At 44.3% G+C, this 26,753-nt stretch overlaps 1 protein-coding gene across 1 annotated transcript in view; it reads right to left on the bottom strand.

Moving 5' to 3' along the window:
• Positions 1-26,753, bottom strand: part of LOC139171399 (rho GTPase-activating protein 20-like) — an 87,184-nt gene that overhangs the window by 14,435 nt on the left and 45,996 nt on the right. The window contains exons 2-8 of the mRNA XM_070759612.1: positions 25,277-25,359; positions 10,506-10,679; positions 9,237-9,386; positions 5,143-5,184; positions 4,055-4,139; positions 2,973-3,050; positions 496-562 (exon numbers count right to left, since the gene is read on the bottom strand). Coding sequence (XP_070615713.1) covers positions 496-562; positions 2,973-3,050; positions 4,055-4,139; positions 5,143-5,184; positions 9,237-9,386; positions 10,506-10,679; positions 25,277-25,356 — 676 coding nt within the window. The 5' untranslated portion in view covers positions 25,357-25,359. The remainder of the gene's footprint in view (positions 1-495; positions 563-2,972; positions 3,051-4,054; positions 4,140-5,142; positions 5,185-9,236; positions 9,387-10,505; positions 10,680-25,276; positions 25,360-26,753) is intronic.

Genomic DNA, 26,753 nt, shown 5'->3' with positions numbered 1-26,753 from the left:
ATAATAATAATAATTTATTAGATTTATATGCTGCCCCTCTCTTAGGACTCTATATACTTGACAAAATAAATAATTTTAAAATTAAAAAAGAATAAATATAGTATTCACCCTCACTCTCTCTGTATGTATGCATGTGTGTATGCATGATTTTTATTGCACTAACAAGAACACTTTTTAGCTAGAACAATACAAAAAAGATCTTCCACCCCAGCTTGGCTAAGGTGAACCACCAATCTCAGCTGCAAATGTTCTATCCACTCCACTCAGACTACTCCAGCTAACTGTTAGCTGTAGTTCAGCAGTTCAAATATCACCACCAGCTTGAGGTTGACTCAGCCTTCTGAGGTGGGTAAAATGACGACCCAGATCGTTGGGGGTGACAGACTGACTTTAAACCGCTTAGACACGACTGTAAATGCACTATGAAGCGGTAATATAAGTCTAAATGCTGTTGCTGCTATTGGTATCTCCATTCAAGAAAGGAAGAGTTCTTACCAATCAGAGGATACGCAGGATTGTCCCTTCCTGAGTTTACCCAGAGGTGATAGTCACTTGGTCTACCCTGTGAATGGAAAGATAGAAGAATAGTGAAGATCAAGTTGTAGAAGTAGGAGAGTAATTGGGTGCAAAGAATAAGCAGTCCACACCTGGAAGGAGAGAGGGAATCAGGAAACCTAGGATTATAAATCTTGTGTAATGGCAACCAAGTGCTGACCTTGGAAGGAAGGGGAAAATTCAGGAAAATGCAAGATAAAAATCGGGAAGTTCAAAAAATCCACTGCACTTTACTTCATTTTATGCAAAGGTTACAGGGTGAGCTGTACTTGGGTAAGTGAACCTCTCTTTAATTTTACGCAAACATATACACGTTCTTATAGTCCAGCACAAACAATGATAAATATAGCTTGCAACTCCATCCTCTCAGCTGTGAAAGGGACAATTTGAAGAAGCTTTTGGGAGATCAACTCTTCCTGATCCGCCCGGTGAAGATCATTTCATGGACTGTGCATCTCGATTATGCTCCTAAGTGATACAGCCTAGACCCCCATGAGGGCACTACCTCATTTTCACATGCAAGTAAGTCACCTGTTTGCATGACGAGAGGCTTCCTTACAGTGGCCCTCTCAAGAAAGGAACTTCCCAGTTGTCCTCAAACAGAACATTTGACCAGACATTGGCTCAAGTGGCCACACAGGACAATACAACCACCCGTTTCTTGTGAAGTATCCAGTGCTTAGGGATTTTGTAAAGAGGATTTTAATGAAGATATTTCAATAGTTTCTCTACTTCAGCTGGCTTGCTTCATAGGCGAAGTAGGACCTCAACTGGACAGCTAGATCTGTGGTGTGTGTATCTCTGTCTCTGTCTCTCTCTGTCTCTCTCTCAAAATGGGAGCCGTTCCCAGCAGTGGGCTACGAGCCGGGATGCTAAATTTCGCTCGCTGCCGCAGCTCACAACATCCTGCAGGGCCAGCGCGATTTTGCTGCTGCACCTCTGGAGGTAGCAAAATCGTGCACAGAGCCGCAGGTGCGCCTGTGTTTCAGTGTATTTTTTTGCTTCCGCGCATGCCGAAACACGGCACACCTGCGACTCCGTGCATGATTTTGCTACCTCCACAGGTGCAGTAGCAAAACCACGCTGGTCCCACAACCACTTATGAGCCGCGGTGGCGAGCAAAATTTAGTGTTCTGGCTCGTAGCCCACCGCTGGCCATTCCCCTCCATTCCAAGACCACTGATTTTTTAAAATTATAAAATACGTTTTATTTATACACATATATACATAACACACAAAACAAGAGACATTTAAAAAAAATGGACATTTGTGTAGCAAATCTGTGTTACATTTCTTATTGTGGTCACAACCTATTACACAACTATTTTTAGCATGTTATTATAGACAAATCATATACAGTGATCCCTCGGTTAGCGCGGGGGTTACGTTCCAAGACCTCCCGCGCTAACCGATTTCCGCGTTATACTGGATGCGGAAGTAAAAACACCATCTGCGCATGCGCGCCCTTTGTTCCATGGCCGCACATGCGCAGAAGGTGGAGCGACGCAAGTTCGGAGGCTGGCAATGCAATGGTGATTTTTCCGGGCTCTTCGCCGCTACCCACAGGGCAGCGCTGGCGGCAATGGCAATGGTAACCCTCCCTCCTTCCCTCCTTCCCTTCTCTCCCTCCCTCCTTCCTCTCACCGGCTTTCTTGGGGCAGCGTTGGCGGCAATGGCAATGGCAACCCTCCCTCCTTCCCTTCTCTCCCTCCCTCCTTCCTTCCCTCCTTCCCTTCTCTCCCTCCCTCCCTCTTTAATTGTGAGTATCCTCCTGGTCTTTTTAGCGTCGCCGCCTCCACTCCATGTGCAACGTTTAGGAGGCATCTTCCAACAAGTCTGAACAAGTTCCAACAGTTGCAAAGCTTTTTTTTGCGTTTGCAACGTTTGGTCGAGATTTTGGCCAATCACCAATCAGTATGACGTCATCGGGCGGGAAAAACCGTGGTGTAGGAAAAAAAACGCGGACTTATTTTTTAATTAATATTTTTTGAAAAACCACGTTGCAGCGTTTCGCGCTAATCGAGAACGCGCAAATCGAGGGATCACTGTACATTGATCTTACTTCTGTATCTAGCCCTGTATCTGTTTTTCCTTAACCCATTTGTCACCAAGAAATATCTTTTTAAGAAACCTTTTCATTCCAAATTCTATTATTATTACTAAATATACATTTATTACTTTCTCCTTTTCTCCAGCCAGCAGTAGAACTTGCCCCAACATTCATAATATTCCGACTCCTCCTTATTTTTTAATTCCAATGTTAATTTATCCATCTCTGCACATGCTTTTATTTTCTCTGTTATATCTTTCTCTGTTGGTACATTTTCATTTTTCCAATATTGTGCAAATATTATTTTTGCTGCGGTTGTTATGTGCAAATTTTTGACTCTATGTGTTACACTTATACCAGTACTTACAGGAACCCCCAACTGTTCTGTGGCCTTTTTGATAATATTGTCAGCAGTTTCCATGTTGGAGATGCTTAATGCCGTGTTCTAAATAAAACAAATATACATCTTAATGATACCTATTCCTTTCTGAAAAATAATATTTTAATGATTTAATATCATCATATGAAGCATATTTACAACAACATTCTTTAACATATAAGATTACTAATTTGTCACATTACGATATTCCGGCTCCGAATTCCAAAGGACTTGCAAATTAGCAATACCCATATTGAGGAACACCTTAGTTTTCTCTTGCAATAAATTGGAGTTTTAGACTCTGCAGTATGGAAGCTTCAGAAACCGCTAATATATCAGATCCAATTTTTTTAAAAATCAGATATTACTTGAATATATTGCCATTCTGTAGCTATGGTTGCATCCAAATTCTTCTTGCAGTTGTAGAATGATTTTGAATGTACACTAATCCCTCGCTACTTTGCACTTCATCTTTTGCAGATTCGCTACTTCGCGGGTTTTCAAAGGGGGCTTAAATCCATTAAATCCATTGAAAATTTTAAATCCATTTAAAATTCATAAAATTCTTCTACAGTACTACTGTACTCTATTAAAGAAACTGGTAGGATATCACATGTAGTTCCAGCTGAAAAACATTATAGAATGACTGTTTAATGCAAAGGGTGGGTTTTAAAAGTCCAAATATTTGTTAAATACATAAAAAAATATCTTTCATCTACTTCATAGAAATTCATTTTTCACGTGTGGTCTTGGAACGCATCCCCCATGAAAAACGAGGAATTACTGTATCATTAACAAAAACTTGGTACAGTATTAACATTTTCCTTCTGCCCAAGTTCTTAAACAAGCAAACAAATAAAAAAGACCAGTGTAAATTCCCTGGATTTTTCAAATGTGTTTAACATTCTTCAATGACGGAAAGACAACTGAATTTTGGCTAAAAGAAATTCTCCATGTATTTATGTTATTTTGGAGGCTTGGATCCTCTCAATCATTCATTTAAGTTGGAAGTTTTTTTCCAGTTTACAACAACAACAACAACAACAACAACATTTTTTTAAATTACTCACCGAAGAGCTTTTCTCCCTGTCCATCACCAGAATCTGCATGGGCAAACTTTTGGTGTACTCAGTCTGCTTCATTTCGTAGATGTGCCTGTAATTCACATATTGATGGTAAATGCAGAAATGTTGTGCTGCACAGTATAATTGTATTATGTTGAGTAGAAAAAAGCCATTTAAAGTCTTCTGAGGAATCCTATTATTCTTCTGGTTGGGAATTTTGCAACTCCCAAAGACATTTCATTGGAATTCTATTAGGTGAAGATGAGGATTGGCCCAAGGTGATGTCCTACCTCATAAATGCCCAGAATGGACAAAAAAATCGGTGAAAGCCACTATTGGGTGGGGTGGAAGCAGCAAGTATGTCATAAAATGAAACTGGCCTTGCCCATTTTCATAATCTGGGTATCAGCGACGAGCTCCTACGGGTACGGTCAGGTACGCTGAACCGGTAGAAAAAAATTGATCCCCCCCCCCCTTTTCCCCCTTCTGGGCTCTGGGTATGTTTTTCCTATCGCAGTAAAAGAGATTGAATGTGTACAATTTTAGAATAGCTGTGCGTGCGTGTGTGTGTGTACATACACATACAGTTTATATAGTAGATAATGTATATTTTTGTGTGCCTGTGTGTAATATGTATGTACACATATGGCACATATACATAGAATTAAGTGGTATATTTGGATGTTCAGTAATAGTAAATAGATAGGGGAATTGTATCTCTTGGAAGTGAGGAGGGGCCAGGCACCCATACCCTAACTCTTGACGTGAGTGATGTCAAGTTGGCCACCTTTAAGCCAGTCACATGACCTTTAAGCCACCTCCCGGTCACATGATCATCAAACCACTCCCACCTGGCCACTTGGCCAGCAAGCGACACCCACAAAGCAAGTCACGCCCATAGTGTGGCAGTAAAAGAAATTCAGCCCTTCACTGCTGGGTATCCCTTCGTCTCTGCTGAAATAGGTGAGGGTGCATAAAGGCAGGGAATCCCCTGCCTCTAAACTCATATTCTTGGCTCCCTGGCTGGGCCTTCCTGCCCTCAATCAGGATGCAAGTAACACAGAGCAGAAAAGAAGGAAGAAGGCATCTCGTACCAGAGCAGCGTAGACAGCCATCTTTCCTTCACTTCCGAAGAGCTGGAAATAAAGAAAAAAATATATTGAGCAGGCAGGATAGAACCACAAACTTTTTGTCAACTTTACTATGCTAATCTGCAGTCTCCCAGATATGACAGTTGTATTTCTGCCAAAGGAGAAAACACTTGAGGTGTCCTATGTCTTCCCTGACCTTGAAGACTTCTGCCTCGAGGTGCAGAGGGGTCCCCAAGCAAGCAGGAAAAGGCTGCTACTTTTAATTAAACCAGACATTGGCAGTAAAATTCAGGCAGACGTGCAGACAGGGAGTGTTAATACCACTTTATAAGGCCTTAGTAAGGCCACACTTGGAACCATGCATTCAGTTTTGGTCGTCACGAGGCAAAAAGGATGTTGAGACTCTAGAAAAAGTGCAGAGAAGAACAACAAAGAGGATTAGGGGACTGGAGGCTAAAACATATGAAGAACAGTTGCAGGAACTGGGCATGGCTAGTTTAATGAAAATAAGGACCAGGGGAGACATGATAGCAGTGTTCTAATATCTCAGGAGTTGCCACAAAGAAGAGGGAGTCAACCTATTCTCCAAAGAACCTGAGGGTAGAACAAAAAGCAATGGGTGGAAACTAATCAAGGAGAAAAGCAATTTAGAATTAAGGAGAAATTTCCTGACAGTTAGAACTATTAATCTGTAGAACAACTTGCCTCCAGAAGTTGTAAATGCTCCAACACTGGAAGTTTTTAAGCAGATGTTGGATTACCATCTGTCTGAAGTAGTGTAGGGTTTCCTGCCTAAGCAGAGGATTAGACTAGAAGACCTCCAAGGTCCCTTCCAACTCTGTTATATTATTATTATTATTATTATTATTATTATTATTGTTGTTGTTGTTGTTGTTGTTGTTGTTGTTGTGGAAGCCAGATTCACTTAACAACCACATTATTAACTGAACAACTGCAATGATTCACTTAATAACTGTGGCAAGGAAGGTTGTAAAATGGGGCAAAATTCACTTAACAAACGTCTCACTTAGGAACATAAATTCAGGGCTCCAATTGTGGTCGTAAGTCAAGTGACTGTCTACTTTATCTCCATCCCTGCACACATGTGGCTGAGCTGGGTTTCCTGGCTGGGCTCTGAGTAGGAAGGGAAAGCTCTGCTCAGATGTGCATTCAGACTTTAGCTGTTACTTCCCTTCCCCCTTTTCCTCCGTTGCACAATTCCTGGCAGCCTGGCAGGCAACTTCAGTGACGTGGAGGAAACAGTGCCCATTTCAAGCTGCGCATAAACAGATGTTGCTGCATAAGCAGAGCCTGGAGGTTTAGGTCCAAGCAGAGGCCCTGCAGGCTCATCCCTTGCAACCCTGGAGGCCTGGGACTCCCGTCTGTGGCATCTTTGGGTCAGCGTGACACCCTGCCGGGTGCAGCTGGGAGCAGGAAGCCTCTTTTTTTGCAGGCTGTAGAGTGGGAGTCTCAGCCTAGAGCTTCTTTCCGTCCTTTGATGGGGAGATTCTCCCATCGCAGAGTACAAATTCCTTCTGCATTTATGCTCTCAAGTGGAGCTGGATAAACACGATTAACGGGCTGAAGACATGATACCTGCCAGAATCCTCAATAAAAAAATAGCGTATTTTTCAGAGTATAAGTGTTTGCACCTTACTTTTTGGGGAGCAAAATGGGGAAAAGAATTTGCCTACTAGGTATTCATCTGGCTAGCTTCCTTAGCCAGCACATTATTTTATCCCCTGGTTAGGGCTTTAAAAAAACTTTATTCGGAGAGAGTAACAATGAAAGAGCTTGCAAGCCAATAAGAGCTGGGAACATCATTAGCACCTGGAAAGAAACATTTGGAGCAAGTAGAGCAATGGAAAAAACCCTGCAAAGACTTAGGACTTGGAAAACATTCTTGGCAGAGAGTAACAATGACAGAGCTTGCAAGCCAGTAAGAGCTGGGAACATTGTTAGTACCTGGTTAGCGCTGGAAGGAAACTTATTTGGAGCAAGCTAGAGCAATGAAAAAACCCTGCAAAGACTTAGGGCTTGGAAAACATTCTTCACAGAGAGAAACAATGAAAGATCCTGCCAGGTAAGAGCTGGGAAGATTGTTAGCAGCTAGTTAGGCCTGGAAAAAAGGGTACATTCAGAGTATAAGAAGCACCCAAATTATCAGCCTCTTTCAGGGAAGAAAAAGATTTGTCTTATGTACTCCGAAAAATATGGTAAATGGAAAAGTTGGATTTGGGAAATTCTGGTGTGATAAAAGATTTGAGAGATTTTAAAGAAAGATAAAACATACGATGTGGTTGTTTTAGCCAAATATCACTGCATCATAATTTTACAGCTTTAAATCTTAATCAGGGCTTTTAGTAGTTTTTGTTTATTCTCCCAATTCCTGATTGATTGATTTCTTTGTGATACAATAGGAAATATACAGTGGTCCCTCGATCATCGCGAGGGTTCCGTTCCAGGACCCCTCGCGATGATCGATTTTTCGCGAAGTAGCGGTGCGGAAGTAAAAACACCATCTGCGCATGCGCAGATGGTGTTTTTACTTCCACCGCCGCCCGCCCTTCGCCCGCCCACCCCATTGCTCGCGCCTGGGGTTTCCCCGCGCGCGTGCCGCCCGCCCACCCACGCCGTTGCTGGGGCCGCTTCCCAGCTGGGAAGCGGAGCTGGGGTTTCCCCAAGCGTGCACGCACCGCCCGCCCGCCCACGCCGTTGCTGGGGCCGCTTCCCAGCTGGGAAGCGGAGCTGGGGTGTCCCCGCGCGTGCCGCCCGCCCGCCCACGCCTTTGCTCGCGCCGCCGCTGGGGTCTTACCGGGGCAAGAGGGGGAAGACCCAGGGAAGCCGCCCAGCAGCTTATCTGCCCGGCGGGAAACTCCACCATCTACGCATGCGTGGCCATAGAAAAAAAAGGCACGCATGCGCAGATGGTGTTGTTTACTTCCGGGTTGAAAACTCGCGATATAGCGTTTCGCAATACTCAAGATCGCGAAACTCGAGGGATCACTGTATGTGACAAATAATCCCTTGTCTTCTTGACTCCTTGGACAGAAGGCACAAGTGAAAAAACTTTTCCCAACATATGGGCTCCATAAGTTAGGAGTTTTAGGGAACGATCTGCAGAGATCCTAAAACACCCCCTCATTCTGCTTCTTTTTTTTAAAACTTAAATGTTTTATTTTTCCAGTTTCCATATCAATAAATATTTTCAACAGTGCTGTGTCATATATTTCATATGGTTATTTACATTTATTTCCCTACATCTTTATTTCTCTATTCTAAACCTCTTTCGGCAGCACAAGAAATCCTAGGAAAGAGCAGCCTCTGTTATCTCCAGCGTTGTGTCGTCCAGGGTTGTTGGACATCTCAGTTTGGAGGGTACCACCACTGTTGAAGGTGGCTGCCAGAAACAGAGACCATGAATTCCACCCATAGTTATTTTTATTCAGTTACTCTTGAAGCTGCTTTTGTTTCCTACAAGGCTAAGCATTTGTATGGTGTATGGCAGTGATGGCAAACTTTTTTTCTTCGGGTGCCGAAAGAGTGTGGCAGCACACTAGCACGCATGTGTGAGTTCCTCATAATTCAATGCCTGGGGAGGGCGAAAACAGCCTTTCCCGCCCTATGGAGGCCTTCTGGAGGCCAGAAACGGCCTGTTTCCCAACTTCTGGTGGGCCCAATAGGCTTGTGCTTCGCCCTCCCCAGGCTCCAAGGGCTTTCTTTCAGCTGGGGGAGGGTAAAATGCCCTCCCCCATCCTCCTGAGGGTCTCTGGAAGCCAAAAATGCCCTCCCAGAGCCTCTGTGCAAGCCAAAAATCATCTGGCTGGCACACACATGAACACTGGAGCTGAGCTAACCAACAACTTGTGTGCCAGCAGATATGGTTCACCATCACTGGTGTATGGTGTATGGTGATTGGTGTTGTTTGGGTGAGGGTTGTGTATATGGAATGCCCCCTTTTCTCCTCATCTCCTCTGCTGCAACTTTGCCCTTGTTGTAAGCAGGAAGGCACCACTTGTTGATGAGGGCAGAGCTCATTCTGGACTTCATCTCTTACCATGGTGGTCCCTTCAAAGAGGTGGGTATATGGACATTACCTGAAAGTGACGACATAATTTACAGTCGGCCAGCCAATCACAAAAGATGTGTCTGGGCTCATTTTCTTCTCGGACACTTCACTAAGGCAGGATCCGGTCCATATTTCACTCAGATGGACTTTTTTCTTCAGTTTCAAGCTAGAAGAGGACCTGCATGACAAGCCAGAGAGATTTCCCTTAAGTATATTTGCAGAATTCAGAGATTACCACTAGTGTCCCCAGTCTGTCTCCTCCTGCACACAACCAAGAACTCTTCAACAGAGTCACAGACACACTCTCCCTCAATCCCTTGCAGCTGCGCGAGATGTCATGGGCCTCCCCAGGTTGCCCATGTTTCTCCATCACTCCGCGAGCTGCATTGGTTGCCAACTAGTCTCCGAACGCAATTCAAAGTGTTGGTGTTGACCTTTAAAGCCCTACATGGCTTAGAACCTGATTACCTACGGGACTGTTTCTTGTCTCATGTATCCCATCAACTGGTTAGAGCCCACAGGGTCGGCCTTCTCCAAATCCTGTCAGCCGGACAATGCCGGTTGGCAGGCCCTAGGGGAAGGGCCTTCTCTGTGGTTGCCCCTGCCCTCTGGAATCAACTCCCTCCGGAGTTCCATACTATTCTCACTCTCCCCGCTTTCCGGAAGAGCTTAAAAACACATCTATGCCAGCAGGCATGGGACTGCTGAATGGTTACTTTGTGCCAGCCCCTATTATTGCCTGACTGTTGGAGATATGACAGAGTTGTATGAGGTGGGCTGTCTGTGAGATGTTTTAAGTTAAGGGGTTTTTAATAGGGATGTTTTTATACTGTTGTTTTATTTAATTTTGATTTCTTCCATTGTTATGTATCAATATGTTGTAAGCTGCCCTGAGTCTCAGGAGAAGGGCGGCCTAGAAATCAATCAATCAAACAAACAAACAAGTAAGTAAGTAAATAATAATAATAATAATAATAATAATAATAATAATAAATAATTTATTAGATTTGTATGCCGCCCCCTCCATGGACTCAGAGCGGCTAGTAAGTCCCGTGCCATGATTTCCTTTCTGAAATAAATCCTAATTGGCTTGATTTGCCCTAACTCATGGCTCAAATCAGAAAGCAGGGTTCACACAGGCGGCTAACAGCAATATAAAAACAATAAAACAACTTTTTAAAAACTTTAATTTTAAAACATTAATCCATTCAGCCGGGGCAAGATGGAGCTGTTCACAGGCTCCGGGCCGAATAGCAAAGGGAATCAGCGGGTGAATCCAATGGGCGCTCACACTTACTTGGATTTGGCAACAATCAGCATGTTGCTGAAGAGGAACAAGTGCCTCTCCTGGGTTTGCAAGCCCAGAGAAAGCTGGACCCGCTCGTCCAAGATGAAGTTGGAATCTGGGTTGCTGAAAGCTCCAGCTGGTAATCCATTATCTCCATGTGAGGATGACAAAATAATTTCTCTGCTGGAAAAGAGAGCAGGACATGAATTTGGATGATATTAATACTTTTTTCACTGTGCTTACTACTGTCACCATTCAGAAAAGCACATTTTAATCATTTTGCTTTAAGCAGCCCCTGAACATTAGTTGATACTAACAGTCCAGTTTTATCTTTAGCGAGTACCATCATTTTCAAGGAAATATTTTCCCTTGACTACAATTGCCTGATGAAGCCCTGTCAAAGCAAATACGTAGATCTTCCTCCAAACCTGTCCTTCGGTATTCTTAAATTCATTTGCCCGTTTCTCCTCTTGTTGCAGGAGGAGTATTGGGGGGAGGGGGATTTAGAGTAGGAAGTGTTCTTTCCCAGCGATGAGCACCCAAGAAATTGGTCCACACACATTGATTTGACAAGATTTAAGCACATCTCAGGGGGAACTTGGGTAGCTAAAGAGTGAGGGATGGGCAAAGCAAGTACGTAGATCTTTTTAGCCTTCCTACAAACCTGTCCTTCGCTATTCTTAAATTCATTTGCCCATTTTTCCTTTTGTTGCAGGAGGAGTATTGGGGGGAGATGGGTTTAAAGTGGGAAGTGTTCTTTCCCAGCGATGAGCCCCCCAAGAAATAGGAAGCAAAATATCACGAGGGGAAGCACGCGAGAGATTTTGGCAATTTTTTGCATCTGCGCATGAATGTCCATTCTGTTGTGTGACTTTCCTGCATATGCGCAGAAACAAAATCTTGGACAGATGTTCCTGCCTGCTAGTTACCCAGAGCTGTTTGCGCATCACTGTTTTCACTACTGGTGTGCAGTGTGGCCTGTACTGGTAAGGAACCCATTACTGGTCTGCCCACATGGGAGGAGAACCTATCGAAAAGACTGACAACAGGGAGGGAATGAGCTTGGAGTCCTCTGAAAGAGGAAAGTATGAGGAAGAGACTCAACGGAACTTCACCTTGATTTTGATTAAAGTCAGATGGGGCAGAGAGAAAGAGAGAGAGAAGAGAAAAGAATTCTTTATTGGCCAATGTGATTGGACACACAAGGAATTTGTCTTTGGTGCATATGCCTTTAGTGTACATAAAAGGAAAGATACCTTTGTCAAGAATCATGAAGTACAACAAATAATGATTGTCATAGGGTACAAATAAATAATGAGGAAACAATTAATATTAATATTGAATCCGAGTCTTCGGAGAAGGATGGCATAAAAGTCTAATAAATAATAATAATGATAATGATAATGATAATGATAATGATAATGATAATGATAATGATAATGATAATGATAATAATATAATAATAATAATAATAATCATCATCATCATCAACAACAACATTTTAGGATACAAGCAACCAGTTACAGTCATACAGTCCTAAGTGGGAGCAAAAGGATGATAGGAATGATGAGAAAAAACTAGTAGAAATAGAAGTGCAGATTTAGTAAAAAGTTTGACAGTGTTGATAGAGGGAATTATTTGTTTAGTAGAATGATGGTGTTTGGGAAAAATTGTTCTTGTGGATAAGGCAGATAAGCAGTCAGGATTGTGCTGTAATGCTCCACAACAAGAGAGAGAATTGCTGGGATCCTCACTGGACTTGTTCTTGGCTTGACCTGCCCTGAAAGGAAGCCTAAAGTGACCAACCATGAAGCTCTACCACTTGCCTTTTACTTCCTGGAGGAATAGCATCGCATTATAGCAATAGCATTACATACCGCTTCACAGTGCTTTGCAGCCCTCTCTAAGCGGTTTACAGAGAGTAAGCACATTGCCCCCAACAATCTGGGTCCTCATTTTACCGACCTTGGAAGGATGGAAGGCTGAGTCAACCATGAACCTACTGAGATTTGATTTGCCAAGCTGCTGGCAGCCAATGATGGTGATGGCAGCCGGTGATCAGCAGAAGTAGCTTGCAGTACTCCACTCTAACGACTGCACCACTGAGGCCTTTGAAGGGCCTCTATATAATACCAAGGATTTGGGTCTCCTGCTTGAGAAAATAAGGGGGAGCCTGAAAGCAGAATACCCTTATTTTTTTTAATAATTGGTAATTCACTTGGTGTAGAATAGAATAGAATTCTTTATTGGCCAAGCATGATTGCACACACATGGAATTTGTCTTTGCTGCCTGTGCCCTCAGCATACATAAAAGAAAATATACATTTGTCAAGAATCATGAGGTACAACACTTAATAAGCAATGAAGAAACATTATTAATAAATATCTTAAGGATACAAGCAACAAGTTACAGTCATCCAGTCAAAAGTGAGAGGAAGTGGGTGATAGGAATGATGAGAAAAAACTAGTAGTAATAGTGATGTGGACTTAGTAAATAGTTTGACAGTGTTGAGAGAATTATTTTTTTAGCAGAGTGATGGCATTCGGGGAAAAACTGTTCTTGTGTCTAGTTGTCTTGGTGTTTTGTGCTCTGTAGCGATATTTTCAGGGGAGGAGCTGAAACAGTTTATGTCCAGGATGCGAGGGACCCATAAATATTTTCCCCGCCCTCTTTTTGACTCATGCAGTATACAGGTCCTCAATGGAAGGCAGGTTGGCAGCAATTGTTTTTGTTGTATCCTGGAATGGCTACCTTGTAACGCTGTAAATAGTTTGTTCCTCTTTTCCAGCGCTGTCTGAGCCCAAGCAGGAAGTCGCTCCTGATTGGCTCAGACGCGGCCGGCTCTAGCTTTGGCGGGAACCGCAAAAGTATAAAAGAAGCGGTTTCTCCCTGCAGAGTCAGTCGGTACTCGCTGAATTGTCACTTTACCTTGCTGAGCTGTCACTTGTTCTCTGAGCTGAATAAAAGTACCGATTGCTGAAAACCCTGTCTCTGGGTCTACTTCACTGGCGACGAACGAACGGAAGAACTTCGCGTGCAACATGGACAAAATCCAGATCGGCCAGGCTCCAGAACTTTTCGATGCCGAGAAAATGACATGGGACGAGTACATGGCCACCTTCGAGATATTCCTCGAGGCGGCGGGAATGCAGGACGCCGGAGCCGATCGCAGACGGGCTATTTTTCTCAACTACTGCGGCGCAGAAATCCGTAGACTTGCCCAAACTCTCACCGAACCAGAACAAGCAAGAGCCACAGCGTGGGACGTCCTTCAACAGAAACTAGCGAGCCATTTCAAACCAACCAGACCAGCCATGGTTTACCGGCATCAATTTCACATGATGGTTCAGAGAGAAACCGAGTCGATAAGCCAATTCACAACGAGGCTTCGAACGGTACTTGCTCAATGCAAGTTTCAAGATCCGGAAGCTCGCCTCACCGACGCCTTGGTTTTCGGCATGAAGAGCAACACAGTAAGAAATAAACTCCTCACCGAAGATGAGCCGACTCTACAAACCGTGATCAAATTAGCGCAAACCGCGGAAGCAGCCGACGCAGCGGCAAGAGAATTAAAAGAGCACGGAAGGCGAGAAACCATTGCCAAAATCGACGCCGAGTCTCCCAGCGCCATGGGAACAGACGACCGCAGCCAGCCAACTAGCAACGGGGACAACTGCCTCCTCCTGCAGGACCAGCCGAGACACCCTAGAGCTACTCACCCAGCCCCCTGCGCGGGCTGCCGGGGAAATCACCAGCGCCATCGATGCCCGTTCCGTGACGCTACTTGCCACCGTTGCAACCGGAGAGGCCACATCGCCATCGCATGCAGGGCAACGGCACCAGAAGAAACTTTTGCCACACAACAATACCAGCGACCACAAAACCACCCCCCCCAATCGCGAGAAAGGAGACCGTTCCGCAACTCGGGTCAAAGGAATTACCCCACCGCTAACCGAGACTACAATAGAGGTAACTCTCAATTTTCCGTGAATAACACGGCAACCAAAAAGGGGGCTAAAATTGTTATCTCATTGTTACTAAATAACCAGCCTTGCTCAATGGAGCTAGATACGGGCTCGAGATATACCATCATGCCCTGGGAAAAATTTAAGCTATATATGCCTAATGTGTCTGAGGCTGACCTAATTCAAACCTCTTTGGTGATCAGAGACTTCCAAGGGGGGGTAATCTCGGTCCTGGGAACTGCAAATGTACCTATTGCATTTAAGAATGTTAAATGTACCCTTCCCATGCTTATTGTGACGGGGGCCAAACACTCCCTGCTAGGGCTAGCGTGGATGGAACCGTTGGGGATTGAAATTTCGGGTGTGTGTAATGTAAACTGTGATATTATGCCTAACTTTGTGAAAGAGTTCCCTGAAGTGTTCAGCCCCACCTTAGGATTGTATAAGGGAACCCCCATTTCTTTCTCTATTGACCCCAAGGTCCCACCGGTTAGACTGAAACCTCGCAGGGTTCCCCTCCCGCTTCTCCCCAAACTAGACTTACAGCTGGACAAACTCATTAGTCAAGGTATCTTGGTCCCTGTGGAACAGGGGCCATGGGAAACTCCCATAGTGACACCTCTGAAGCCAGATGGCTCCTTAAGAGTTTGCGCTGATTACAAATCAACCCTGAATAAGGCACTCCAACACCACCCCTACCCCATTCCGGTTGTGCAACAACTCTTACACTCCCTGGGGGAGGGGAAAAGGTTCGCAAAGATCGACCTGGCGCAGGCTTACCAGCAACTTCCGGTCGATGAACAAACAGCAAACGCTCAAACGATTGTAACACACAGGGGGGCTTTCAAATGCACGAGGTTACAGTTTGGGGTAAGCATAGCCCCAGGAATATTCCAGAGCATCATGGAACGCCTATTGTCAGGGGTAAATGGGGCAATTCCATATTTTGATGACATCTTAATTGCAGGGGAAAACCAGGAACAAGTGAACAAAAGAATAAGGGAAGTACTTAAGAGGCTACAGAACAAAGGGTTACGAATCAAGCCTGATAAATGTGTCTGGGGAACTGACAGTATTGAATTCCTTGGGTATAAGATAGATAAAGAAGGTATCCACCCCACGACAGAGAAGCTGAGAGCAATTAGAGAAGCCCCCGAGCCACGAGATAAGAGCGAGTTGCAGGCATTTTTGGGCCTCCTTAATTTTTATTCCGTTTTTTTAAAGCAGAAGGCAACAGTAGCAGAGCCTCTCCATCGTTTACTCCAGAAGGAAGCCCGCTGGACATGGGGGAAAACTGAACGTGAAGCTTTTTGTCAAATAAAAAATTTATTAACATCTAAGAGTGTAGTAGTCCAATATAGTGCTTCACTACCCATTAGGCTCACGTGCGACGCTTCACCGTACGGCATAGGAGGAGTCCTAGCTCACGTTCTACCTAATAAGACAGAGGCCCCAATAGCATTTTTTTCAAGAACCATGACCAGCACGGAGAGGAATTATAGTCAATTAGACAAGGAGGCTCTAGCATTAGTGGCAGGGGTAAAGAAGTTTCACAATTACATTTTTGGAAGAAGCTTTGAGCTAGTCACTGACCACAAACCCCTACTAGGCCTGCTAGCCCCCAACAAGCCCACTCCACCTTTTATGTCTCCAAGACTAATCAGATGGGCCCTTTTCCTCTCAGGGTATCAGTATGAGCTCACCCACAAGGGGGGGAAGGAAATCAATCATGCAGACGGCCTCAGCAGGTGCCCCATAGCAGACTTGGTAGAAGACCCTGTTCCTGCCACAGATGTGCTAATGATAGAACTCGAGGAAAACCCACTAACCACAGCAAAAGAGGTAGCTGCACACACGCAGCAAGACCAAATCCTTAAACAAGTGGTGAACTGTGTTCTAAAGGGATGGCAAAATGATATTGTTAAACCTGAATTGTGTGATTTTAAAAACAAAAGGCTTGAATTATCATATGTAAAAGGTTGTTTGCTGTGGGGGGATAGAGTGATCATCCCCAAACGCCTAAGGGAAAAGGTACTCAGAATGTTACACGTGGGCCATCCTGGGATTGTCAGGATGAAGAGCCTAGCAAGGGGGCATTTATGGTGGCCAGGGCTAGATGCTGATATTGAAAGTTGGGTTTCAAAGTGTGACCCGTGCCAAGAGTCAAGGCCCAGTCCCCCCAAAACAACCCCGGCTGAGTGGGAACAGCCTGCTGGCCCTTGGTCTAGGATCCACATTGATTTTGCTGGCCCAGTGGGGTCTCAGTACTTCCTAATAGTGGTTGATGCTTTCTCCAAATGGTTGGAAATAATAGCAATGAACAACATAACCACAAGTGCCACTATCAAGGTATTGAGCAGACTGTTTGCATCCCATGGTTGCCCTGATCTATTAGTGTCTGACAATGGGCCACAGCTAACAGCCAGGCAATTCGAATTATTCCTAGATGGCCTAGGGGTCAGGCATGCCCTCATCTCGCCTTACTCGCCCTGGGCTAACGGATTGGCAGAACGTTACGTAAGGGTGGCAAAGGAGGCATTGCACAGGTCAGGCCCTGGGGATGTGCAACAGAATTTGGACCAATTCTTATTAACCCAGCACATTACCCCTAACTCGCACACACATGTAAGCCCTGCAGAGTTATTGATGGGGAGAAAGTTGAGGTCACCATTAGACAGGTTAAATCCAAGGTTCTGTGTGAGTAATAACCAAATGTGCATGAAACCAGAAAGAGAAATGTATTTGGGTCAAAATGTATATGTAAAATGTTTTGATGGAAATGTAAACTGGATGAAGGGAATTATTGTTAAGCAAAACGCACCCAAGACTTATATTGTTAAACTGGAGGATGGTCGTTTGTGGAAACGACACATAGACCACATTCGGAAACGAACTGAAAACCAATTGCAACAACCCGCTGACTTGGACTCTCCCCCTTCAACAGACTTTAGTACATTGCCCGAACTAAGAAACACGCAAAGAGACTTATCGGGCCAGGGGGAACCATCCAGCGACGCCGAGCCATCCTCGTCCTCCGAGGCCTTCGTTGGGCCCGCCAGGCCAAGTCCGCCGCACCGGGAGAGCAGCGGCGAGCCATCCTCCACAGTCAGTGGCGAAGGAGAAATTGGACTGCGCAGGTCAGCGCGAGAGCCTCGGAGGCCTCACCGATTGGACGACTTCGTCACATGGCTTTCTTGATGGATGAGTCCAACTATGAGGGGAGGGGTGTTGTATCCTGGAATGGCTACCTTGTAACGCTGTAAATAGTTTGTTCCTCTTTTCCAGCGCTGTCTGAGCCCAAGCAGGAAGTCGCTCCTGATTGGCTCAGACGCGGCCGGCTCTAGCTTTGGCGGGAACCGCAAAAGTATAAAAGAAGCGGTTTCTCCCTGCAGAGTCAGTCGGTACTCGCTGAATTGTCACTTTACCTTGCTGAGCTGTCACTTGTTCTCTGAGCTGAATAAAAGTACCGATTGCTGAAAACCCTGTCTCTGGGTCTACTTCAGTTTTCTCTGCAGTTCTTGAAGTATTTCTTGAAGTTGCCTGAAACCTGTGCAAGCTGTTTCCTCAAACCAGGGATGCCAAGCGTAGAAGGAAAAGTGCTCCTAAAAGATTGTTTGGTTCTAAATCAACATCAGCTGAGCTTTTAGCTTGGCTTAAAGCAATATTTATTTCAGTAAAATACTGCCAGGAAAGATTATGAGGCATTTTTGGAAACAGCTTTATCCATTTTTGTGGCTAGAAGGGAAATCTCTGGATGATGTGATAGGCATTCTGCTGTTGAAAGAGAAAATGAATTGGCCGGGTAGAGTTGAACTGCAAAAGGTAGCAGTGCCTGAGTAGTCTTTGGGCCAAGCTCAAGGAAACCAAGAAAGCCTCCAGGGATCCAAGATTAAACTAGCAAAGAAATTCCACAAATAAGTGTGAACCGACAACCAGGAACAGATGTAGAGGGAAGATTTCAGCTTTTCTCTTTGCCAAATGTGCTGATTTTTAATGCTTGATGATTGCATTGATTCAGCCCTGCCTGATACTTTATTAGAATGGCATTATTAACATTAAGGTGCAATCTTGTGAAAATTGTTGTGCTGTTGGAGTATCTTCACTTTGGATTGGTTCTAAGCTCCCCATAATGGCTCAGTCCTGGGATAACATCTGAAATAGACTGCACACATTCTGATGGTGAAAGCTGCCTGCTGTCTTGAGAGGTTTGCAAGACTGCAGGAATGCGAAATATGCATCCCAGATAGTAATTGTGGAGACAAAAATGCTTCTGCATTTTTGCCCTCCACAGTCCTTCACGTGCAACTACAGTGGTACTTCTACCTACAAACACTCTATTTACAAACTTTTCTCAATAAGAACCAGGTGTTCAACAATTTTTTGCCTCTTCTCAGGAACCATTTTCCATTTACAAACCTGAGCCTTTGAAACTGTAACCAGAAAAGGTGGGGAGAAGCTTCCGTGGGGCCTCTCTAGGAATCCCCTGGGAGGAAACAGGGTCGGAAAAGGCAGGGAGAAACCTCTGTGGGGCTCTCTAGGAATCTCCAGAGAGGAAACAGGGCCAGAAAAGGCAGGGAGAAGCCTCCGGGGGGCCTCTCTAGGAATCTCCTGGGAGGAAACAGGGCCTCCACCCTCCCTGGTTCCCCAATCTCACACATTATTTGCTTTTACATTAATTCCTATGGGAAAAATTGCTTCTTCTTACAAACCTTTCTACTTAAGAACCTGGTCACGGAACGAATTAAGTTCATAAGTAGAGGTACCAGTGTACAGGGATTGTCATCACTTCTATAAAACTCAAAGTGTTAAAAAGTTCCCCAGATATACCATATATTTCAAGCTGAAATTAGGCTGGAAAAAAATAACAGTTGCCTTAAGCTCTATTATTGGGAAGCAGAATGAGACAAACTTCCTGTCAATGGGAAAGAGAGTTTTCTTAGAATTGTAGAATCATGGGCTTGGAATAGCAATAGCATTTAGACTTATATACCACTTCACAGTGCTTCTATAGACTTCTCTAAGCTGTTTACAGAGTCAGCCTCTTGCCTCCAACAATCTGGGTTCTCATTTTACCCACCTTGGAAGGATGGAAGGCTGAGTCAACCTTCAGGCCGGTGATGAGTTTTGAACTGCTGAACTACAGCTAGCAGTTAGCTGAAATAGCCTGCAGTGCTGCACTCTAACCACTGCGCTACCCAGGCACAGTGGCTAGAGTGTTGGAGTGCCCACAACTTTAGGAGGCAAACTGTTTCATTTATTATTTTAATAATAATAATGAGCTTCTACCCCATTATTTTTCGTCCTGCCCTCTGGAGCTTTGGAGAATTGGTTGACTCCTCTCCTCTGTGATAGCCTTTCAAATATGGGAAGATAGCTATCATGTCACCACTCCTTCTCTTCATTAGGTTGGGCACACTTAGTTCCATAGAATAGAATAGAATAGAATAGAATAGAATAGAATAGAATAGAATAGAATTCTTTATTGGCCAAGTGTGATTGGACACACAAGGAATTTGTCTTTGGTGCATATGCTCTCAGTGTACATAAAAGAAAAAGATACATTTGTCAAGAATCATGAGGTGCAACACTTAATGATTGTCATAGGGGTCAAATAAGCAATGAGAAAACAATCTATTAATAAAAATCTGAAAAATACAAGCAACAAGTTACAGTCATACAGTCATAAGTGGGAGGAAATGAGTGATAGGAATTATGAGAAAAAACTAGTAGCAATAGTAGTGCAGACTTAGTAAATAGTTTGACAGTTTTGAGGGAATTATTTGATTAGCACAGTGATAGCGTTTGGGAAAAAACTGTTCTTGTGTCTAGTTGTCTTGGTGTGCAGTGCTCTGTGGTGACGTTTTGAGGGTAGGAGTTGAAACAGTTTATGTCCAGGATGCGAGGGATCAGTAAATATTTTCACAGCCCTCTTTTTGACTTGTGCAGTATACAAGTCCTCAATGGAAGGCAGGTTGGCAGCAATTTTTTTTTTCAGTTCTTTTTTTCTGCAGTTCCATTCATTGTACAGTTTTAGCTGCCAGTTCCCTAATCAAGTTTGTTGCTCTTCTCTGCACTTTTTCTACATGGGGATCATAATTGGATGCAATGTTCCAAGTGTGGCCTCACTGGTGCAGAATAAAGCGGTATTTGAACAAGACGTCTGTCAAGATCCTTGGAATATGGAGTCTGTCTTCAAAAGTGCTAGCAAATTTCCCCAGATTGTTGTCATCTGCAAATTTGATCAGCTTCCCTTCTGTTGTCTCATTTAGATCACTGATGAAGTTGTGGAAGAGCCCTGGGCCCAAAGCAGAACCTTTGCATGCCCCATTGCTCACTTTCCTCCAGGTAGATGTGGTTCCTTTGAGGATGGACCTACTGGGTATGATTGCTCGGCCAGTTGCAGATCCATCTGGCTTTGATGATATCTAACCCACAGATTTCTATTTTACCAAGATAGAAATACAAAAAATACAAAAAAACTCTTTTCTCTATCACACAATACTAGGACAAGGGGGGTCTCCCTAAAGCTCCTAGGTAAGAAAGTGAGGTCAAATAAAGGGAAATAGTTCCCCTCCCAGAGGGTCCTTGGTTTATGGAATTCACTTCCAGAAGAAGTCGTGACAGCTGTCAGACTTGATAGCTTCAAGGCAGGATTAGACAGATTCATGGATGCCAAGTGTATTGGTGGTTATTGAAACGGATGTCCAAGCGCTGCCTCTATGTTGGTTGAGGCAGGCAGGGTCCGCTTGAGTACCATTTGTTGGGGGTCGAGGGAAAGGGAGAGTTTTGCCTTCTCTTTCTGCTCAAGATCCCCATGGACAATTGCTGGGCCACTGTGTGACATGGACTCAATGGGCTTTGGCCTGATTCAGCATGGCTCTTCTTAGGTTCTTATGTTCTTATGTAGGTTGGAGTAGCATTCAGATAGGGTTTCCTCATCCAATAACATTGAGGACTGAGCCTCTCAATCAAATTGAATGATAATTTAGAATCCTAGTTTAGACTTAGTCCTCCATGAGGTTGGACGTGGTTTTTTATCTTTCATTAGACTGCTAGATCTAATTGCCTTCATTTCCACTGCACTTTGGAGTCTTCATGTAGTCTATTTTGTCACATGCCTTACTGAAGTCTAAGTATTTAATATCCACAGCATCTCTTCGATCCACTAGTCACTTGGTGAAAGGAGGCAATATGTTTTGCGTGGCATGATCTGTTTTTAACAAAGCAATACTGGCTTCTATTTATTGCCTTGTTCATTTCTGATGCTCCTAAACCTGCTTGGAGCTCTATTTTAAAGCCGAACCAATGAAATACTAGGAGCTGAGCTGGAAATGCACCCTCCCAGTTGGCAGCATAGGATCAGAGGGGCCCAGCAGGTTTTCAAAGCAGCACAGAACTCATCTGTCCCATACAGACATTGGCATGTGTGTGCATAGACAACTGAGATCAATGCTGTCTAACTTCACTACATAATTTTCCCCACTACTCCCCTTAGCAACCCAGGGAAAATTCCAGCCAACACACCCACACCACAATTGACAATTGACAAACTGGGTGATTTCAAAAAGGGGGGGGTAGTTTATTTAACTTAGCCAGATGATGGTATGTTGTTCAAGCAGGTCCAGCCAGGGAGCCGCGGATGTCACTGTTCATTATTTATATATAAATAATATATTTATTATTTATATAATTTCTGCCAAATCTCTAGCCCACAGAATTGGGTTATAATTCAGTAAAATTATAACTTTGTTCCATATTCTGTATAACCTTATGGATTCCAGAAAAAACATTTTCACTTAAGCTGCCTGGAAAAAGGTTTTCCTAACAGTTGTTTTAAGGACTCAGCTAAGACCTAAAGGAATGCAAGTTTTAAGGATAATTTCCCATGCCTGCAACATCTCTATTTTAGGATAAAAGCTAGCCAATTCAAAGAGAGGGAAGTTGGGTGGCATATGCTATCCTTGGTTTTTACATTGTTCTTAGTTCTGCTGTTACAGGTGAGAGGAGAAACTAAACAATAATGGTTCCATTCTGCATTTCTTGTCACATTTTAAAAAAGAAATCTTTAAAGGAGGATATGATCACACATGAAATATTGGGTGAATCTTGCTTCCACCACTTTCGAAGGCACACGTCAAAAAGGCGTGTTCGAAAAAAGGCCTTGACGTTCCACCACATCTTACCCACCATGGAAACATCTAAAGAATTTCAGAGGAAGACGCACGCCCCAAACAGCCGGGATTCGCCTCTTCCTTCAGCGCTGTTCTAGTGACCTTTGAAGGATTGTACAGTAATAAATTTGGTGCAGACTATAATTTCTGGGGCTGCTTCAGATGTCAACAGAAACAGTGAGGAAAGGAAGTGGAAGCGATTCATGCTCCTCGGAGTCATTTGAATAGGATCAATGCGCCTTCTGAGCCAGAGAGGAAATGCCTGTGACTCTTTTAGATCCAGGGCTCCGTAAGAGGAAGGGCAGCTCATTTCTACTTCCTCTCTCTGGATGGGTTCTATGGACAGCATCTTCCCACTGGCTCTACTCTGTCGAAATTGGTCCTCTTTTCAATATGACTTCAAAGATGACCTTGATTTTACTAGGAATCTGACAGGAATTCCTGGTGGAGGAAAGGTCCCTCTGGCCCATTCAAAGGACTTCTACAAATCCAGATGCTTGCTTGGCTTCCAAAGATGGGCTACAAGACTGGTGGAAGGTCTTAAGCATAAAACTTATCGGGAAAGACTTAATGGACTCAATCTATATAGTCTGGAGGACAGAAGGGAAAGGGGTGGGGCACGATTGAAATATTTAAATATGTTAAAGGCTTAAATAAGGTTTAGGAAGGAAGTGTTTTTAATAGGAAAGTGAACCCAAGAACAATCTGAGGTGTTCTTGGGGGAAAGATCAGAAGCAACATGAGAAAATATTATTTGATTGAAAGAGTAGTAGATCCTTGGAACATACTTCCAGCAGACGTGGTTGGTCAATCCACAGGAACTGAATTTAAACATGCCTGGGATAAACATATATCCATCCTAAGATAAAATACAGGAAATATTATAAGGGCAGACTAGATGGACCATGAGGTCTTTTTCTGCCATCAGTCTTCTATGTTTCTATTCACCAGTGCAAAGGAACAAGGGAACTCAAGGCAGTTCAATCTGTTGACTAAATCAATAACCAAGTTATTTCCCCCCCTTAATGACAACTGAAAATAATAGGAAAACCTGACCTGAGGCAGATTTAGATTCATATTTAGTTGGAAGGGAGCTTGAAGATCATCTAGTCCAACCCTCCACTCAAGCAGGAGTTCCTACACCACTTGAGACAGATGGCAGTCCAATCTCCCTTTGAAGGTCACAAGTGATGGGGCTCCCACAACCTCCACTGGCCCATTGGTATGCCATATGAATCCTAGTGGCCGATTAGCTCCCACAGAGTTGACCTTCTCCAGGTCCCGTCAACTACACAATGTCGCTTGGTGGGGCCTAGGGAAAGAGCCTTCTCTGTGGGGGCCCCAGCCCTCTGGAATCAGCTCACCCTGGAGATTCGTACTGCCCCCACCCTCCTCGCCTTCCACAATAGTCTGAAGACTCATCTATGCCACTAGGCATGGAGCAATTAGATCTCAGCCCCCTGGTTGATGAATGATTATGTGATTGTTGTAAGAATGGGTGTGACTAACTTTTAATCAATTAGGGATTTTTAGATAGTTATGTAATTTTATATTAATTGGATTATTCTTATTGTAAATCACTGTTTTTTAATATGTTGTAAGCCGCCCCAAGTCTTCAGAGAGGGGCGGCATAGAAACCCAATTAATAAAATACATAAATAAATTGTGGGCATCCAAAGAGAGGAGGAGGAGACATCCAGCCACCATGGGTGGTTTCTGAGACTTTGGTGCCTGTCTGGGTGAAACCGGCGATGGATGCCAAACCAGCGAGCATGGGGTATCTGATGCCGCACCACAGGTGAGACTAGCACCAGGTGGGAGACCCCTCCCAACCAACCCTCACCGCAGCCAGGCATCCATCTCCCTCCCCCATGAATAAGGAAGGGGGGGAATCGGGAGCGGTTTCTTCTTGGAGGAAGAGGAGCCACAAAAGTCGGAAAGTGACTGATCAGGGAGCCAAAGAAAACAACCAGTTACCAGAGGACGAGTCAAAGCTGATTCTACCCTGGATTGGCATCCCTGCAGGGCTTGGCCATCTATCAATCATTCTCCACCCCCAGCCACTCATTCACTTACTCACCCATCCACCCACCTTGCAGCAGGGCTCACTGGAAAGAAGAATGAGGGCCAAAGGAAAAGAAAGGAGGTGGGGAGTCCCTGAAGCCATCCACGTGTGGTTTGTCAGCCAGAGTGGGAATGGGACACACAGGTGCACATGCCCCACATGACCCATGCTCAAACAAAGCCTCACTGGGTGGCTTTGTTTGAGTGTAAAAAATCCCCCAATGGACAAACCGGAGGTTCACGGGAACACACTTCCAGTTTGCCACTGTGCTGTTTTTTGTACTTGGGAGGGTTCAGGGAAGCTTCCTGAAGACCCGGAGTGCAAAAAACAGCACAATGGGCAAAGTGCATTCCCCCAAACTTCCAGTTTGCCCATTTGGACATTTTTTTCACCTACCAGGCTTCAGAAAGGCCTGTGCGCATGCGTGGAAGACAGTATGTTGTGTGTGCACGCATGCGTGAGGGGGAGAGAAGTGGTGTGGGCACGTGCACTCATGCTAGCACCCCCTACACACACACACACACCTCTTTTGGCATGCGAACCAAAAAAGATTCACCATCACTGTTTGACGGTCTTACCTGGAACGATATTTAGATTTGCCAAGTGCTTTGCTGAGGGCAGCTGAAGTTGAGCGCCTCCTCTGAACAACGGGTTTCATTTTCTGTAGGAGAAAAGGTACAAGCTGGGTGAGTAAGCAATCATAGTGCAGGATGAACTACATCAATGTTTCCCAACCACGGCAACTTTAAGATACCGTATTTTTCGGAGTATAAGATGCACCGGAGTATAAGATCCACCTTTGTTTTTTGGGGAGGAAAATAGGAAAAAGAATCTGTTTACCAGGTATTCATCTGGCTAGCATCCTTAGTCTGGTCAGCTTCAGCACATTATTTTATCCCCTCGTTAGGGCTTTTAAAAAAACCTTATTTGGAGAGAGTAACAATGAAAGAGCTTGCAATCTGATAAGAGCTGGGAAAATCGTTAGCACCTGGTTGGGGCTGGAAAGAAACTTATTCAGAGCAAGTTAGAGCAAAGAAAAAAACCCTGCAAAAACGTAGGGCTTGGAAAACATTCTTCGCAGAGAGTAACAATGAAAGAACCTGCAAGGTAAGAGCTGGGAAGATCGTTAGCACCTGGTTAGGGCTGAAAAAAAAGCTTTGAAAAAGTTACATTCAAAGTATCAGACGCACCTGAATTTTCGGCCTCATTTAGGGAGGAAAAGGGTGCGTCTTATACTCCGAAAAATATGGTACATCGACTTAAACTCCCAGAATTCCCCAACCAACATGTGTAGCTGCAATAAAAGGAATAGGACAGAGAATAATTCCAAGAACAAGGGGCTGACCCAGTAAAGAGACTTAATGCTTGAAATGATGCACCGTTAGAGGGAAAATCCAACTTCAGGATCTCCTTGAGGTGCTGCTAGCCCTCTATGTGCAGCGACTGTCAGGAAAGGTGACAAAGAACCATCACTTGTACTCCCACAATGGACAACTGGTGGAAAGGCTACACAAAAACAGATGAAGAAAATTGCGTAGAATGCAGTGAAGCTCCGAGGGAAGGAACTGGGTCAGATTCAGTAGTGGATTGCTACCGATATGGTAGAGGACGGCGCACCGGTATCGATTGGACTTCCGTTGCCAGCGAAGCGCCCGTTTTTGCGATGCTGGGATTCCTCTGCTGGAATTCCCCTGCTGGGATTCCCCTGCAGCATTGCAAAAACATGGAAGTCCGGAGGTGGGGTTTCCCATGGAGGAGAGCCTCAGCGGAATCCCAGCGCTTCGACTGGCAAGGGAAGTCTGGAGGTGGGGCATCCTAGCGGCGGCGGCGGGTTTGTAAAGTGAAAATAGTTCAGAAGAAGAGGCAACTTTAAACCTCGGGTTCGTATCTCGAAAGGTTTGTACGGCGAGGTGTTCGTAAGACCAGGTATCACTGTATATCTAAAATAGAAAGAAAACTTCTCACAATATATCACATAAACTATATTAGAAAATTTTATATATTTAAATTCTTATCAATAACTTAATTTGTGTATTATCATTATATAGTGCTACC

Source organism: Erythrolamprus reginae, chromosome 8 (genome assembly GCF_031021105.1).
Source record: "Erythrolamprus reginae isolate rEryReg1 chromosome 8, rEryReg1.hap1, whole genome shotgun sequence".
NCBI classification, from domain to species: domain Eukaryota; kingdom Metazoa; phylum Chordata; class Lepidosauria; order Squamata; family Dipsadidae; genus Erythrolamprus; species Erythrolamprus reginae.
This window is presented reverse-complemented; position numbering and strand designations above follow the sequence as displayed.